The following is a 19,138-nucleotide window of genomic DNA, read 5'->3' as shown; positions in this document are numbered from 1 at the left end:
CACCTGATTTACTTAATTGGTAGTTGGCTCTCAAGCCTATACAGCTTGGAGTAGGACAACATGTATAAAAATTATCATGTGATCAAAATACTCATTTTCCTAATAATTCTGCATGCAGTGTATATTGATTGAATACCATATTTTTTGGATAATAAGACGCACCCTGGTTTTAGAGGAGGAAAATAGGAAAATAACATTTTTAAGCAAAAAATGTGGTGATGACACACTGTTATGGGGCGAGGATCTGCTGCTGACACTGTATGATGGTAATTTAAAAAAAAAAAAAAAAAGTCGTGCTGTGCCCCCAATTTTGATACCCAGCCAAGATAAAGTCTCACAGCTGAGGGCTGGTATTCTCAGGCTGGGGAGACTCACATTATTGGGAATTCCCTAAGCCTAAAAATATCAGCCAGCAGCCGCCCAGAATTGCCGCATCCATTAGATGCGACAGTCCCGGGACTTTTCCCAGCTCATCTTGATTTTCCCTGATGTGGTGGCAATCTGGGTAATAAGGAGTTAATGGCAGCAGCCCATAACTACCACTAAGTCCTAGCTTAGTGATGGCAGGCATCTATGAGACACCCTTTCATCACTAAACTGTAGTGAAAGTAAATAAACACAAACACATAAAAATCCTTTATTTGAAATAAAAGAAAAAAAAAAAACCTAAAACACCTAGGTCCGACGTAATCCACACAACGTCCCACGACACATCCTGCTCTGCTAAATCTGACAATCACAGAGAGCGGCCATAGAACACGACTGCTCTCTGTGAGGGTCAGGCCGCAAGTTAATTGAGCCGCCGGGATCAGCGGTGACTCCAGCTGTCACCCCCACATCACCTGACTGAAGTCACCACGGATCTCACGGTCACTTCAGCCACGGACGGATTTGCGGTAATAGGTGGAGGACTCCCGCTGTATACTCACCTTTCCTCACTCCATGCAGCATCGCGGTGTCTTCCTGCCTGTGTCAGCAGCAGGGCCGCTGACCTGTGTGGAGCCGTGTGTACAGCGATGACGTCATCGCTGTGCTCACCGCTCGCTACACAGATCAGCTGGCCGGCAGACAGGAGGACACCGCGATGCTGCAGGGAACAGTGACCAGTGAGTATACCGTACTTATTCACTGTCCCCCGCGCTGATGATGGTGCACGGGGGGCAGTGAATACAACCGCACATGGTCACTCCAGGCTATAGTTACCTGGGGTGATCACGTGGGCCGGCTCTTTAGTATGCGCGCATCCCCCACCCATCATCCCGCCCACCTGTCAGCCCTGGCTTCAGGGCTGAGAGATGATGGGCGGGATGATGGGCGTGCATATGAAATGAGCCAGCCCAAGTGGTACAGCCTGCTCGTGCCGCCGATGACCTGCTCCACACCATCGCACCCACCTTCACCCGCTCCACCGCACTACAGCCATCGGACTATAAGACGCACCCCCCACTTTTCCCAAAAAATTTTGGGGAAAAAAGTGCGTCTTATAGTCCGAAAAATACGGTAATATGGACAGTTTATTGACTTGTATGTATTGACGTTGATGCATCCCTCAATGCTATGAATTATGTGGTTACATTGCTGTAATCTCAAGTTATATTGATCTTGTCATTATTACCTTAATAGCTGACTGTTTTTAAATTACACTTTTTTTGCACAGCATGTTTTCAAAAAAACCTTCTTTAAATAATAAAGTATTTATTAATGATTTGGATCCACTTGAATGAGATTTTAAACTTATTAATAGTTGACTATGAGTCAGTTGTAGGCAAACAGTGAAGGTTTGTAACGTAAGATATACAGTACAGACCAAAAGTTTGGACACAGCTTATCATTCAAAGAGTTTTCTTTATTTTCATGACTCTGAAAATTGTAGATTCACATTGAAGGCATCAAAACTATGAATTAACACATGTGGAATATAATACTTAACAAAAAAGTGTGAAACCCCTGAAAATATGTCTTATATTCTAGGTTCTTCAAATTAGCCACCTTTTGCTTTGTTTACTGCATTGCACACTCTTGGCATTCTTTTGATGAGCTTCAAGAGGTAGTCACCGGAAATGGTCTTCCAACAGTCTTGAAGGAGTTCCCAGAGATGCTTAGCACTTGTTGGCCCTTTTGCCTTCACCCTGCGCTCCAGCTCACCCACAAACCATCTCGATTGGGTTCAGGTCTGGTGACTGTGGAGGCCAGGTCATCTGGCATAGCACCCCATCACTCTCCTTCTTAGTCAAATAGCCCTTACACAGCCTGGAGGTGTGTTTGGGGTCATTGTCCTGTTGAAAAATAAATGATGGTCCAACAAAACACAAACCGGATGGAATAGCATGCCGCTGCAAGATGCTGTGGTAGCCATGCTGGTTCTGTATGCCTTCAATTTTGAATAAATCCCCAACAGTGTCACCAGCAAAGCACCCCCACACCATCACACCTCCTCCTCCATGCTTCACGGTGGGAACCAGGCATGTAGAGTCCATCTGTTCATCTTTTCTACAAAGACACGGTGGTTGGATCCAAAGATCTCAAATTTGGACTCATCAGACCAAAGCACAGATTTCCACTGGTCTAATGTCCATTCCTTGTGTTCTTTAGCCCAAACAAGTCTCTTTTGCTTGTTGCCTGTCCTTAGCAGTGGTTTCCTAGCAGCTATATTACCATAAAGGCCTGCTGCACAAAGTCTCCACTTAACAGTTGTTCTAGAGATGTGTCTGCTGCTAGACCTCTGTGTGGCATTGACCTGGTCTCTAATCTGAGCTGCTGTTAACCTGCGATTTCTGAGACTGGTGACTCGGATAAACTTATCCTCCGCAGCAGAGGTGACTCTTGGTCTTCCTTTCCTGGGACGGTCCTCATGTGAGCCAGTTTCTTTGTAGTCATTGATGGGTTTTGTCACTGCACTTGGGGACACTTTCAAAATTTTCCCAATTTTTCGGACTGACTGACCTTCATTTCTTAAAGTAATGATGGCCACTCATTTTTCTTTACCTAGCTGCTTTTTTCTTGCCATAATACAAATTCTAACAGTCTATTCAGTAGGACATTCAGCTGTGTATCCACCAGACTTCTGCACAACACAACTGATGGTCCCAACCCTATTTATAAGGCAAGAAATCTCACTTATTAAACCTGACAGGGCACACCTGTGAAGTGAAAACCATTTTCGTTGACTACCTCTTGAAGCTCATTAAGAGAATGCCAAGAGTGTGCAAAGCAGTGGCTACTTTGAAGAACCTAGAATATAAGACATATTTTCAGTTGTTTCACACTTTTTTAAGTATTTCATTCCACATGTTTTAATTCATAGTTTTGATGCCTTCAATGTGAATCTACAATTTTCAGAGTCATGAAAATAAAGAAAACTCATTGAATGAGAAGGTGTGTCAAAACGTTTGGTCTGTACTGTATATGTGATGTACAAAGGACAATGTGGGGGTAATCCAAAAGAGGAGCCCACTTCATTATAGACAACAGCCCCAACCATCAGTGTCTGAACAGGCACATACATATCTCAGAGGGACACCCAGCATAGCCATCACCAAAAGTGACAGCGATACAAGATTTAGCAGATATAAACTTACATAAGAGAATATAATCAGCTGTCGGAAATGTGGTAGAAGCCAATCAACATGTAACCTTGTAATAGCCATATACTGTATATAAATATAGAAGGGGATAAAAGGGGGGGGGATTGGGGAATGGAGGAGGGAATTGTGAAGGGGGGGAGAACACAAAGGGAAAGAAAAAGTCACAGGAGCAGAGAGGGAAAAGTAAGAAAAGGAGAAGAAAGAGTAGAAAGGATAATATAATAGGTTTAGAGAGGGGAGACAACAGAAGCAGCAGGAGAGATAATGAGCATCAACTATGGAAACTAAAAACTTTCAGGCCTGAGACAGCACCAATGAAGAGGGAAAACAGGAAAACTCCAGTCCCAGGTCTCCAGGAGAACAACCTCTACCAGCCGAGGAACATCAGTCCCTGTAGTAGACTCTCAGCAGGGGATGAAATCAGGATCTAATTCCAGCAACCATATCAGCGCTTCCTGGCAGCACTGCAAGTGTTTAGCCATTTCATCCTTCTCTGTAGGAGAAGAAAAGAACAGGGTTCTGTCTTCATAGATGACCCGTAGCCGTGCAGGGAATGCCATAGAATATGAAATTTGCAGCTCCCTAAGACATTTCTTGACATGGACAAATGTAGCTCTGGTTTTCTGCAGGCCAGCTGAAAAAATCCGGAAACATGGAGACAGTCCCATTGTTATAGGTGATGGGCCCATTGCATCGCGCGCTCTAAGAAATGCATCTCTGTCCCGGCTGCTTAGAATGTGACCAAGGAATGGTCGCGGGGGGGGGGGGCTCCAGGTGGTGCTGGACGGGCTGGAACCCTGTGCCCTCTTGACAGCAAATGCAGGAAACAGCTTAGCATCAGGGAGCATCTCATGGAGCCATGTTTCTGCAAATGCACAGGGGTCATCCCCCTCTGTGCGGTCCGACATCCCTAGAATGCGCAGGTTATTGCAGCGCAATCTATTTTCCAGATCTTCCGTTCTCAAGGCCCACATTTCAGCTGCTTTTTCCAAGGATGCAAGCTTCCTGGATACCGGAGCCGCCTCATCCTCCAGCACAGAGACCCTGGATTCAGTCTCCTTCACCCGCTCTCGGAGATTCTGCAGGTCCAGGCGGAGGAGGCTCACATCAATCTTCACCTCATCTATCTTACTGGTGAGTGACGGTGTAGAAGCTTGTATGGCAGACAGGAGCTGCGCTGAGACCTGTTTTAAAGTTGGTTCCTGCTACTTGTCGCTCTCATCCATAGCCACCACTCCCCCAGCTCTCTCTCTCACCGGATGCAGCAGGGGATCCAGTGCCATTTTGAGTGGAAGGCCGCGCGAACTCCCGGAGCTTCTCTGCCGCCGTGTTCTGCTTCCTATGGTACATTACCAGGCTCTGTACGCTCCCCTGGGCAAGGGGAGTCAGATAGAAGTACTGGGTGTCTGATTTCAGCAGGATGAAAAGCTGGTAACTGTGTTAGTAAGCGGAGCCTCTCCTAGATGCAACTGCTCATGCCCCAAAGTGAGGATTGTTATTAAAAAAAAAACACACAAACCCTCTAAAGAATAATAAATAGCATTAATAATAATAATAAAATAGGGACTTCAAAGTTATTATTGCAGTGTATCAATAATATTGTAAAAAAGATTTGAGAGGTCAGCTCACACATGGTTATAAAATGAATACGTCCATATAATGTAGATATCTACAATAAGAGGGTTCTGAGGAGCAGCAGAAGAGGAATGGGTTGTGATAATATAACTGAGGAATGTGATCTTGTTCTCTACATAGCCGGTGGGTACAGAAAGGTGTAGAGAACTGTGCAGATAGGTCCCTATAGTAAGAAAAGTACTATGCACAGCCAAGAGTTTAAGGGGTACTTTACACGCTGCGACATCGCTACCGATATATCGTCGGGGTCACGTTTTTAGTGACGCACATCCGGCGCCGGTAGCAACATCGCAGCATGTAACACTAATGAGCGACGATCAACGATCGCAAAATCGTTCCAAAACGGTGATCGTTGACACGTTCTTCATTTCCTTAATATCGCTGCAGCCACTGGTACGATGTTGTTCGTCGTTCCTGTGGCAGAACACATCACTATGTTTGACACCGCGGGAGCGACGAACATCTCCTTACCTGCGTCCATCGGCAATGTGGAAGGAAGGAGGTGGGCGGGATGTTACGTCCCGCTAATCTCCGCCCCTCCGCTTCTATTGGCCAGCCGCTTAGTGACGTCGCTATGACGCCGAATGCACCTCCCCCTTGAGGGAGGGATTGTTCGGCGGTCACAGCGACGTCGCTGACCAGGTATGTGCGTGTGACGCTGCCATAGCGATAATGTTTGCTACGGCAGCGATCACCAAATGTTGCACGAGCGACGGGGGCGGGTGCTATCGCGCTCGACATCGCTAGCAATGTCGCAGCGTGTAAAGTATCCCTTACTCTACTTGGCAATGGCCAATAATTCAGAATACATTTGAATTTGAAACTGAATAATTTAATTTTTTCACATATCTGAGCAGTGGTCCAATCATGGTACCTGCAGCACTGCTAATACAGTTAGATCCAGAAATATTTGGACAGTGACACAATTTTCGCGAGTTGGGCTCTGCATGCCACCACATTGGATTTGAAATGAAACCTCTACAACAGAATTCAAGTGCAGATTGTAACGTTTAATTTGAAGGTTTGAACAAAAATATCTGATAGAAATTGTAGGAATTGTACACATTTCTTTACAAACACTCCACATTTTAGGAGGTCAAAAGTAATTGGACAAATAAACCAAACCCAAACAAAATATTTTTATTTTCAATATTTTGTTGCGAATCCTTTGGAGGCAATCACTGCCTTAAGTCTGGAACCCATGGACATCACCAAACGCTGGGTTTCCTCCTTCTTAATGCTTTGCCAGGCCTTTACAGCCGCAGCCTTCAGGTCTTGCTTGTTTGTGGGTCTTTCCGTCTTAAGTCTGGATTTGAGCAAGTGAAATGCATGCTCAATTGGGTTAAGATCTGGTGATTGACTTGGCCATTGCAGAATGTTCCACTTTTTTGCACTCATGAACTCCTGGGTAGCTTTGGCTGTATGCTTGGGGTCATTGTCCATCTGTACTATGAAGCGCCGTCCGATCAACTTTGCGGCATTTGGCTGAATCTGGGCTGAAAGTATATCCCGGTACACTTCAGAATTCATCCGGCTACTCTTGTCTGCTGTTATGTCATCAATAAACACAAGTGACCCAGTGCCATTGAAAGCCATGCATGCCCATGCCATCACGTTGCCTCCACCATGGTTTACAGAGGATGTGGTGTGCCTTGGATCATGTGCCGTTCCCTTTCTTCTCCAAACTTTTTTTTCTTCCCATCATTCTGGTACAGGTTGATCTTTGTCTCATCTGTCCATAGAATACTTTTCCAGAACTGAGCTGGCTTCATGAGGTGTTTTTCAGCAAATTTAACTCTGGCCTGTCTATTTTTGGAATTGATGAATGGTTTGCATCTAGATGTGAACCATTTGTATTTACTTTCATGGAGTCTTCTCTTTACTGTTGACTTAGAGACAGATACACCTACTTCACTGATTGTGTTCTGGACTTCAGTTGATGTTGTGAACAGGTTCTTCTTCACCAAAGAAAGTATGCGGCGATCATCCACCACTGTTGTCATCCGTGGACGCCCAGGCCTTTTTGAGTTCCCAAGCTCACCAGTCAATTCCTTTTTTCTCAGAATGTACCCGACTGTTGATTTTGCTACTCCAAGCATATCTGCTATCTCTGATGGATTTTTTCTTTTTTTCAGCCTCAGGATGTTCTGCTTCACCTCAATTGAGAGTTCCTTAGACCGCATGTTGTCTGGTCACAGCAACAGCTTCCAAATGCAAAACCACACACCTGTAATCAACCCCAGACCTTTTAACTACTTCATTGATTACAGGTTAACGAGGGAGACGCCTTCAGAGTTAATTGCAGCCCTTAGAGTCCCTTGTCCAATTACTTTTGGTCCCTTGAAAAAGAGGAGGCTATGCATTACAGAGCTATGATTCCTAAACCCTTTCTCCGATTTGGATGTGAAAACTCTCATATTGCAGCTGGGAGTGTGCACTTTCAGCCCATATTATATATATAATTGTATTTCTGAACATGTTTTTGTAAACAGCTAAAATAACAAAACTTACGTCACTGTCCAAATATTTCTGGACCTAACTGTATATTCATTTGAATAAAGAAGCGGTGTTGCAGGGATGCATAGTAAGTTCGGTAGAATAGTGGCTTCAGAGTATAGGATAAAAAAGCTTTTGTAAAGTTCTCGGGCACAGTGACAATAGTAAATTTAATTTAAGGGGGCACAGTACTGATATTCTTTAAAGGGGACATAAATAGCAAAAATGTAAGTAGCTTTCAAGGCCAGGCAGACATTTCAGCAGGGACTGTATTTGACATCATCACGCAAAACCCTAAGAATATGTGCACACAGTGCGTTAATCGCTTTTTTTTATGCAGAGAATTCTGAAGTTTTGTGCATGTTACTTTTTTTCCCCCTTACAGACTTGCAGCAGAAAATAAACTGTAGCATGTCAATTTTTTTGTCGTTTTTCCACCTCAAACACATTGAAAAAAACCCCGTCAAAAACACTTGTTACAATCCAGTAAGAGAACTGAGGGGTATAAAAGGGCCCTACTTCTGTCACCAGAGTTAAGGTGGCTTTACACGCTACAAGATCGCTAAAGCGATATCGTTGGGGTCATGGAATTTGTGACGCACATCTGGCCGCTTTAGCGATGTCGTTGTGTGTGACACCTATGGGCGATTTTGAATCGTCGTAAAAACATTTAAAATCGGTCATCGGTGACATCACCCCCTCTTCCCAATTATCGTTGCTGCTGCAGGCACGATGTTGTTCGTCGTCCTGCGGCAGCACACATTGCTATGTGTGACACCGCAGGAACAAGGAACCTCACCTTACCTGCGGCCGTCCGCAATGAGGAAGGAAGGAGGTGGGCGGGATGTTACGTCCCGCTCATCTCCACCCCTCCGCTTTGATTGGGCAGCCGCTTAGTGATGCCGAACGAACCGCCTCCTTAGAAAGGAGGCGATTCGCCAGTCACAGCAACGTTGCTAGGCAGGTAAGTAGTGTGACGGGTCCGAGCGATTTTGTGCGCCACGGGCAACGATTTGCCTGTGTCGCACAAACGATGGGGGCGGGTACGCATGCTAGCGAGATTGCAGTATGTAAAGCCACCCTTAGACTCTACATTCCTTGACCGAGGAACTTCGGTTCCAGCTGGAGAATCAGAATCGCTTCACAGAAGGATTCTGCATCATCACAGTTGAAGAGCTTTGGTTCCGACTGAGGAAACACAGGTTGCCGCTAAACCGAGAAAAGTGGGGTGCTGCTGGACTGGGATAGTTGGCCCTGGAAGCCCCAAAGTCACAAAGACTCCAATCCCTGGCAGGCAAGCAGGATGAGACTGTTGCTTGTACCATCTTGTGTTTTTGCTGGAAATGTACTATATGTTTTTGCCTATTGGTGAACCAATAAAGTCTTACCAATGTGTGGTTCACTCACCCTGTGTTGTCTGAGTGGTGTTTTACCTACGGTGAAGAAGTGCAAGCGTTCTTTGGGATGAGCCCTGGTCCGTGCAGTCATTATAAAGACAGCCAGGCCAGCGGAAGAGAGCACCCTCTGAACATCATGTCTCTACAGGCACAATAGTGGTTTTATTTATATACAGGGGCCACAGTGGTTAGTTGTTTTTATGGGGCTCTGTAGTATATATGTATTTATATAACATTTGCAGGGAATGGAGTATGTTCTCCCTGTGTTTACGTGGGTTTGCTTCCACACTCCAAAGACATACTGATAGGGAGCTTAGATTGTGAGCTCCAGTGGGGACAGTGTTGTCTATTAAGCACTGTGGAATTGATAGCGCTATATCAGAGAATAAAATAAATATTTAGGAGGCACAGCTTTTAATCATCTATGGGAGAGGTACAATATGTGGTATATTTGTGTTCAGAGGGCACAGAGGAGATTTTTTTTTTTTCTCATTTTTTTCATTTACCGGTACCTTTAAAAAGACACTTGTATCTATAGTGGTAGTGTGGGTTTGTTAGTTTTTTTCTTTACCAAGCGGGGTTATGTTATATAATATCTTTATAAAGTATTTGTGACATTATCATTTTCATGGGTACCTTATGTGGCTCTGCTCTAGAAAAGAAAAATCAGACAACTGGGCAGAAATCTTCAAGGAATAGTTGTTACTAGAAGTAGTCATGAATGTCTAAACCAGGTACAGAAGAAAAATGTGTACTGTATTCCTGTATCATTTACAAGTGATGACGGGTGATTATATTTTTGTTTGTGAAACAACTAAAGCATACTATTGGTAAGTGTATACAGGGAGGTGTAGTTACACTTGGTATAAACTTACATGGCAGAGATACTGTATATATATATTATTATATATATATATATATATATATATATATATGTGGTCCCACTTAGATGTGTGTTCTCTGTGGTTGCTGAATGCCTAGATACACCTCTCCAAACAACGTCCTCCCTTAATTTATATAGTGCATGCTATTAGTATGTATAGCGTAGTTTTAATACATACAAACTCATTTATTACTGTACATCATAGTGTCCTTTACTATTATAAAGGAAGACAGTGTATATAATAAATAATGACTGATGACCGTGTGGTTGGTATTTGTTTAGAGAATCTGGAGTGTGGTCTTTATCACTCTCCAAAATGAATGACTAAAGAAATATGTACTCTGAGAGTACAACTCCATATGGTGATATGCAAGGGAAAAACTCTGTGCATCGTTCTACTTTTTCTTGTCCACATTCAGAGGTCTCAGATGTTGCTCTCTAAAGATGCCCAATATACAGTGCCTTGCGAAAATATTCACCCCCCCCTTGAATTTGTCAACCTTTACCCACATTTTAGGCTTCAAACATAAAATTTTTTTGTTTTTAAATTAATGGTGAAGAATCAACAAGTAAGACAAAATTGTGAAGTAGAATGAATTTATTTAAAAAAAAAAAAATGTTTAAAATAAGCAGTAAATGAAAAGTGGGGCGCGCAGTATTATTCGCCCCCTTTAGGCTCGTTTCACACGTCAGTGAAAAACACAGACGTTTTTCACTGGCGTGTAAAACACGCACATGTCCCTGCGTGTGCCGAAAATCACGGCACACGTGGGTTGTCTAAGTGCAATCCGGGCTCCGTTCTCAGTGGCCCGTGATTGCACTTAGAGATTCACTCACCTGCGCCCGCTCCCGCTGTCCGTGGTTCTGAATCCTCCCGCGACGCAGCATCCGGCCGGCGCTGACCCCTGCAGGAGCTGCTTCCGGGTCGGCTGTGTCGCGCATAATGAATATGCGCGACAGTAATCAGCCGGCACAGAAGGAGCAGGGAGAACGGGCTGCAGAGGACATCGCTGGACGCCAAGTGAGTTAAAATGTTTATTATTTTAATAGCACGTTGTTTTCTGGCACGTGTTTCACGGACCACACCACTGCGTGGTCCGTGGAACATCAGTGATGCCAGAAAAAAATGGACATGTCTCCGTGCAGCAATCACGCACACGCGGGTACGCTGCACGGAGACACGTGCAGTGACAAATCACTGACGTGTGAGCAGACCCATTCATTAGAATGGGTCTGCGTATGTCAGTGATTCTGGTACGTTTAAAAAAAAGCACAAACGTACCAGAATCACTGACGTGTGAAAGGGGCCTTACTTTCAGTGCAGCAAACTCACTCCAGAAGTTAATTGAGGATCTCTGAATGATCCAATGTTGTCCTAAATGATTGATGATGATGATAAATATAATCCACCTGTGTGTAATCAAGTCTCGGTATAAATGCACCTGCTCTGTGATAGTCTATGTGTTCTGTTTAAAGTGCATCATACCACTGCAAATCTACCAAGACCCGGCCGTCCCTCAAAACTTTCATCTCAAACAAGGAAAAGACTGATCAGAGATGCAGCCAAGAGGCCTATGATCATTCTTGATGAACTGCAGAGATCTACAGCTGAGGTGGGAGAGTCTGTCCATAGGACAACAATCAGTCGTACACTGCACAAATCTGGCCTTTATGGAAAAGTGGCAAGAAGAAAGCCATTTCTCAAAGATATCCATAAAATATTTTGTTTACAGTTTGCCACAAGCCACCTGGAAGACACACCAAACATGTGGAAGAAGGTGCTCCGGTCAGATGAAACCAAAAATCGAACTTTTTGGGAACAATGCCAAACAATATGTTTGGCGTAAAAGCAACACAGCTCCTCACCCTGAACACACACTGTCAAACATGGTGGTGGCAGCATCATGGTTTGGGCCTGCTTTTCTTCAGCAGGGACAAGGAAGATGGTTAAAATTGATGGAAAGATGGATGGAGCCAAATACAGGACCATTCTTGAAGAAAACCTGTTGCAGTCTGTAAAAGACCTGAGACTGGGACGGAGATTTGTCTTCCAACAAGACAATGATCCCAAACAAAGCAAAATCTACAATGGAATGGTTCATAAATAAACGTATCCAGGTGTTAGAATGGCCAAGTCAAAGTCCAGACCTGAATCCAATCGAGAATCTGTGGAAAGAGCTGAAAACTATTGTTCACAAACGCTCTCCATCCAACCTCACTCAGCTCGAGCTGTTTGCAAAGGAAGAATGGGCAAGAAATTCAGTCTCTCGATGTGCAAAACCAAGCGACTTGCAAATGTAATCGCATCAAAAGGTAGTGCTACAAAGTATTAACTTAAAGGGGACGAATAATATTGCATGGCCCACTTTTCAGTTATTTTTTAAAAAGATTTAAAATAAGCAATACATATCGTTCAACTTCACAATTGTGTCCTACTTGGTGTTGATTCTTCACCATTAATTTAAAAAAAAAATCTTTATCTTTGAAGCCTGAAATGTGGGAAAAGGTTGAAAATTTCAAGGGGGCCAAATACTTTTGCAAGGTACTGTTGGTATCTAAGTCAAACCACCATGAAAAGCATGGCCTCATCTACTACATAGTTTGTAAGTAAAAGCTGTGCAAGTAATCACTTATTTGCACACCTAAGCAGCCCCCCCCCTCCCATCATCAAGGTAAATATGTGGGCTATATGACAGAAAATACCGCAAAGTGACACCATTTTAAAAACTGACCCCCTCAAAGTGCTCAAAACCACATTCAAGAAGGTTACAAACCCTTTAGAGGCTTCACAGGAATTAAAGCAACGTGGAAGGAAAAAATGAACATTTACTGTTTCCCAGAAAAATTTTGCCCCAAATTTTTCATTTTCACAAGGGTAGCAGGAGAAAAGAAACCATACAATTTTTATGCAAGTTCTCAGTACACAGATACCCCATATATCTGTGTGGATGCATGGCAGGGCTTGGATGGGTACGAGCACCATTTGAGTTTTGGAACACAAAATTTACTGGGATAGCGGACGCGATGTTACATTTGCAGAGCCCATGATGTGCCCAAACAGTGGAAGCCCCCTCCAAAAGTGACCCCATTTTGAAAACTACAGCCCTGAAATAAATTTATTTAGGAAGTGTGGTGAGCACCTTAAAACCAAAAGTTGCTTCACAACATTTATTACGTTGAACACTGAAAACAAAAAAAAATAAAATATTTCACCCATATACAGTGCTGGCCAAAAGTATTGGCACCCCTGCAATTCTGTCAGAGAATACTCAGTTTCTTCCTGAAAATGATTGCAATCACAAATTCTTTGGTATTATATTCATTTAATTTGTCTTCAAAGCCAAATTGGATATAATTCCACACCAAACAAAAAGGGGGTGGACAAAAGTATTGGCACTGTTTGAAAAATCATGTGATGCTTCTCTAATTTGTGTAATTAACAGCACCTGTAACTTACCTGTGGCACCTAACATGTGTTGGCAATAACTAAATCACACTTGCAGCTAGTTGACATGGTTTAAAGTTGACTCAACCTCTGTCCTTGTGTGTACCACATTGAGCATGGAGAAAAGAAAGAAGACCAAAGAACTGTCTGAGGAGTTGAGAATCCAAATTATGAGGAAGCATGAGAAATCTCAAGGCTACAAGTCCATCTCCAAAGACCTGAAAGTTCTTGTGTCTACGGTGCGCAGTGTCAAGAAGTTTAAAGCCCATTGCACTGTGGCTAACCTCCCTAGATGTGGAAGGAAAAGAAAAATTGACGAGAGATTTCAACGCAAGATTGTGCGGATGGTGGATAAAGAACCTCGACTAACATCCAAACAAGTTCAAGCTGCCCTGCAGTCCGAGGGTACAACAGTGTCAACCCGTACTGTCTGAATGAAAAGGGTCTGTATGGTAGGATACCCAGGAAGACCCCACTTTTTACCCTGAGACATAAAAAGCCAGGCTGGAGTTTGCCAAAACTTACCTGAGAGCCTAAAACGTTTTGGAAGAATGTTCTCTGGTCAGATGAGACAAAAGTAGAGCTTTTTGGGAAAAGCCATCAACATAGAGTTTACAGGGGAAAAAAAAAAAAAGAGGCAAAAAAAAGAACACGGTCCCTACAGTCAAACATGGCGGAGGTTCCCTGATGTTTTGGGGTTGCTTTGCTGTCTCTGGCACTGGACTGCTTGACCGTGTGCATGGCATTATGAAGTCTGAAGACTACCAACAAATTTTGCAGCATAATGTAGGGCCCAGTGTGAAAAAGCTGGGTCTCCCTCAGAGGTCATGGGTCTTCCAGCAGCACAATGACCCAAAACACACTTCAAAAAGCACTAGAAAATGGTTTGAGAGAAAGCACTGGAGACTACTAAAGTGGCCAGCAATGAGTCCAGACCTGAATCCCATAGAACACCTGTTGAGAGATCTCAAAATGGCAGTTTGGAGAAGGCACCCTTCAAATCTCACGGACCTGGAGAAGTTTGCCAAAGAAGAATGGTCTAAAATTCCAGCAGAGCATTGTAAGAAACTCATTGATGGTTACCGGAAGCGGTTGTTCGCAGTTATTTTGGCTAAAGGTTGTGCAACCAAGTATTAGGCTAAGGGTGCCAATACTTTTGTCTGGCCCATTTTTGGAGTTTTGTGTGAAATGATCAATGATTTGATTTTTGTTTCATTCTCTTGTGTTTTTTTTATTCGAAGCAAAATAAAAGATAATACCAAAGAATTTGTGATTGCAATCATTTTCAGGAAGAAACTGAGTATTCTCTGACAGAATTGCAGGGGTGCCAATACTTTTGGCCAGCACTGTATGTTGCTTTTTCCCCAAATTCTTCATTTTCACAATTGTAACAGACGAAAATGGGTGTACAATTTGTTGTGCCATTTCTCCTGAGTACACCCATACCCCACATGTGGTGGAAAGTTACTGTTTGACACACAGATTCTGACACTTTATCCGATGGTTTTCTCTGGTGTCTGGGATCAACACACGCAGACTCGGACATCACCCTGCTGTGTGCCGATCCATAGGCAGACTAGCAAGAGTTTATCTGCTTGCTCCTTTAATCACATGTTGTGGGGAGACCTATCACATCTGCTCCCCTCCTATTTATGCTGGAATCTTTCTACCCATGCCAGCCATAGTTTATTCTATGTTGATCTGTCAGGCATCATGTCCCAGACCCTTTGGTGAAAGTTGTGCTTATTGCTTGGAGCGGTTGTGGAGTTTACCCCTATTGTTTTATATTTCCTACCTGCTCTTATTTTTCCTCCTAAATCTCTTATTGTCTCTACCTTTTGTGTGTGCATGCTGTATGACAAAGTTTTGGTTTTCCATTGTATGTCTCTATCTGTGGGTCTCTCCTTGATGGGGGGGAGGAATCAGGTCAGGAGCAGGTCCAAGAAGGAGACTCAGGCATCTACAACGTTGAGACTAACCCTGAGATTAGTGATAGCATTGGGTCCCCTAGCTTAAGAGCCCCTGTTCCCCGCTCCCCCCCCCCAAAAAAACAAAACAAAACAAAAACGCCATTTAATTGGGTTCTTTGGGTGCTGGTGGTAATCAATAGATTGTTCCAGAATTTTGTTACTTCCATTATAAACTAAAATCACAATGGTAGTGTAATGATAGCAAAAACAAGTGTAGTATTAATATTGTGTGAAAGGTACCAGTGTCAAACAGATAATCCAGCAGTGATGCAACTTCTGCTATAAATGGAAGCCACAAACTAAGAAACCTTTGTGTATGGATACCTGCTTACCAAGTTGTGATGTAAATTACTCACCAAGACATTTCCATAGATTGCTATTGTAATGTGGAATATTGGTTGTTTAGTAAAAGGACACTAAATATTAATGAGAAGCACTATATTTAAAACGTAACTCTACTTTCAAAACAAAAGTTAATATTGTGCAGAACTCTGCTGTGTAATTGTTTTTCTACATCACTATTAGATAACTTTGCTATTAATCTGCAGCAGAATCCTCTCAAGGTTTACGTTGTGGGCTCCTAAGTAGTGTAATGCTTGCTGTTCTTAGCTACCATCTTCAATGCTTTAAGAAAGTGAACCACTGCTGTGAAAACTAGTGGGGAATAAAGTCTGAATCCTACATTTGTAGAGTGCTGTGGCTTTTCCTATAAATAACATGAGGCGCATTTTGTAATTCAACATAATAAAAAGTAATATACAGAGAAGGTATGTATGGTCCATCACCATTTTATTTAAGCTTTCTAGGTTATATACAAAGGATAGGAAGTATATAGTATTTCAGAGGCAAAAGGAATGTCAATAATTACAATAATTATAACATTACACACAAAACTAGAAATGTCTTACAAAACTAAATCTGTAAATCTGTCTTCTATAGTACAGACCACTAGTGATTCAATGACAGCTGCCATATCAGGCTTGGTGCATACATTTATTTTTTTCAAAATGTCATTAGAAAAACGTAAAAATGGCCCTCAGCACAGGTTTACACCATTTTGGGATGTAAGAGATTCTAGAACATGTACAATAACTACACCAAACTGTATTGTGTAAACCTCTCCTTAGGATAAACGCTATTAAGCAGGAGAGTGTTGGGTGTGTAAAATACCAATTTCTATTGTATTTAAGGCTATATTCATATTTTGTTCATATGAGAATTTCATAAAAAAGGACCAGATAATAAGTACATTTTGTAAACAAGCAGCTACTCTGTGCATGGGTGAAAACCATTTTGTACCCATTCAGCTCTACACAAGGTATTCCAGAGCGTATCAGTAGGGCCGCACTAGTTATATAGATCACTTAGCTTTGATACGATCAAAGACCAATGTTCTGCAAGTTTACCATAAGGATATATACTGCCTGTACTCTTGTTTATAGTATAAATCAGATGCAATACCGTTCCAAAAGTCTATAGTTACCCTTCTGCATTTTAGATGTTCACAAGCAGTAAAAAGTATTACATTGGCTTTATTGTTTTAATCACTCAAAATTCAAAGTCTGCTTTTCATAAATAAACCAATGTACAGTATGTGCATAATTGATTGGTTTTTTTTGTTTTTAACAAACAAAACCTCTAATAATAAATAGCATTAATAATGATAAAATAGGGACTTCAAAGTTAATTGCAGTGTAACAATGATATTGTAAAAAAGGTATGATGAGAAGTCAGCTCATGAATGGTTATAAAATGAATACGCCCATATACTGTAGATATCTACAATAACAGGGTTCTGAGAAACAGCAGAAGAGGAATGGGTTGTGATAATATAACTGAGGAATGTGATCTTGTTCTCTAGATAGCCGGTTGGTACAGAAAGGTGTAGAGAACTGTGCAGATAGGTCCCTATAGTAAGAAAAGTACTATGCATAGCCAAGAGGTAAACTCTATTTGGCAATGACCAATAATTCTCTGTACAGTTACTAAGAGAGTTGCTGTGGCATCTAGAACCTTACAGTACACCCTTTCTAGAACACATTATTGTTCAGCTCAATGCGCTTGAGCAGATGAGTCACCATCTTCTCCATGAATCTGGCACTGTCTTTTCCAGCTTTTAGCACTTCTTCATGGTTAGCGGTGGCTTCACTGTTGTAGTCCATCACTGCCTTGTTTGTAATGAGGGACATGCCCAAAACCTTTAAACCACAATGTCTGGCCACAATTACTTCAGGTACAGTACTCATCCCTTGATAAAAAAGAAGACCATAGATTAAACACAATTTCAATATAATGCAATAAACACTGCAACATTTGCACATGTGTAGTGGAGCTATTCAAGCCATGCCATGTCTGTAGCTCCAATTCCTTTCAATAGAATTTAAAAAATACAGGAGCTCAGTTTCTCTTTGCCATTCATCTAGCACCACCTTGAGTGGTGGCAGCCTATACGGTTGTAAGCTAGGGTGCACTAACAATGGAAATGAAAGATCTGTACACTTCTAAATCTTCAGAGTTTCCCTGCCCAAGCATCCTGCTGGATTTTTAATTTTTTCACATATCTGAGCAGTGATCCAATCATGGTACCTGCAGCGCTGCTAATATATTCAGTTGAATAAAGAAGCAGTGCTGCAGGGACGCATAGTCAGTTCTGTAGAACAGTGGCGTCAGAGTATAGGATGGAAAGAGGCTTTTGTAAAGTTCTTGGGCACAGTGACAATAGTAAATTTAATTTAAGGGGGCATAGTAGTCAGTCATTCTTTAAAGGGGACATAAATAGCAAAAATTTAAGTAGCTTTCAAGGCCAGGTAGACATTTTGACAGGGATTGTATCTGACAGCATCACGCCAAACCCTAAGTCTGTGCACACAGTGAGCTTATCATCGTTTTGGGGTTTGTTTTTTTTTTGGGGGGGGGGGGGGGGTTATGCGGAGGATTCGGCAGTTTTGTACATGCTACATTTTTCCTCCTTGCAAATTTGCAGCAGAAAATAAACTGTAGTATGTCAATTCTTTCACAGTTTTTCCACCCCAAATGCATTGAAAATCCCCTGGCAAAAAACATTTGTTACAATCCAGTAAGCAAACTGCATGGTATAAAAAAGGGCCCTACTTCTGTCACTAGAGTTAGACTCTACATACCTCAGCCGAGGAACTTTGGTTCCAGCTGGGGACTCAGAATCACTTCACAGAAGGATTCTACATCATCTCAGTTGAAGAGCTTTGGTTTCGACTGATGAAACGCAGAACTGCTTCCTAAGCTTGCCTCTATCCCACCAAAAGGGTTGTGCTGCTGGACTGGGATAGTTGGCCCTTGAAGCCCCAAAGTCACGGAAACTCTAATCTAATCGCTGGTGGGCCAATGGAAGGACGACACTGTTGCTTGTACCATCTTGTGTTCTTGCTGGGAATGTACGAGGTTTTTTTTTTCTGTTGGTAAACCAATAAAGTCTTACCAATGTGTGGTTCACTCACCCTGTGTTGCCCGAGTAGTGTTTTGCCAACGAGGAAGGAGTGCAAGCGTTTAGTGGAATGAGCTCTGGTCCATGCAGTTTTAATAAAGACAGCCAGGCCAGTGGACGAGCTCTGAACATCATGTCTCCACAGGCACAATAGTGGCTTTAATTATATACAAAGGCCACAGTGGCTAGTTGTTTTTTTTTCTGTAGTATATATGTATTTATATAACATCTGCAGGGAGTGGAGTTTGTATGTTCTCCCTGTGTTTGC

General features: G+C 42.5%; 1 protein-coding gene across 2 annotated transcripts in view; it reads right to left on the bottom strand.

Moving 5' to 3' along the window:
• Positions 1-16,182: 16,182 nt before the first annotated feature.
• PNP (purine nucleoside phosphorylase) overlaps positions 16,183-19,138 on the bottom strand; it is a 69,918-nt gene continuing 66,962 nt past the window's right edge. For both annotated transcript variants that reach the window (XM_075319748.1, XM_075319744.1), the window contains exon 6: positions 16,183-17,658. In XM_075319748.1, coding sequence (XP_075175863.1) covers positions 17,441-17,658 — 218 coding nt within the window. In that variant the 3' untranslated portion in view covers positions 16,183-17,440. The remainder of the gene's footprint in view (positions 17,659-19,138) is intronic.

Source organism: Anomaloglossus baeobatrachus, chromosome 1 (genome assembly GCF_048569485.1).
Source record: "Anomaloglossus baeobatrachus isolate aAnoBae1 chromosome 1, aAnoBae1.hap1, whole genome shotgun sequence".
NCBI lineage: Eukaryota > Metazoa > Chordata > Amphibia > Anura > Aromobatidae > Anomaloglossus > Anomaloglossus baeobatrachus.
The sequence above is the reverse complement of the archived record's forward strand: the minus strand, read 5'-3'. Positions and strand labels throughout refer to the sequence as shown.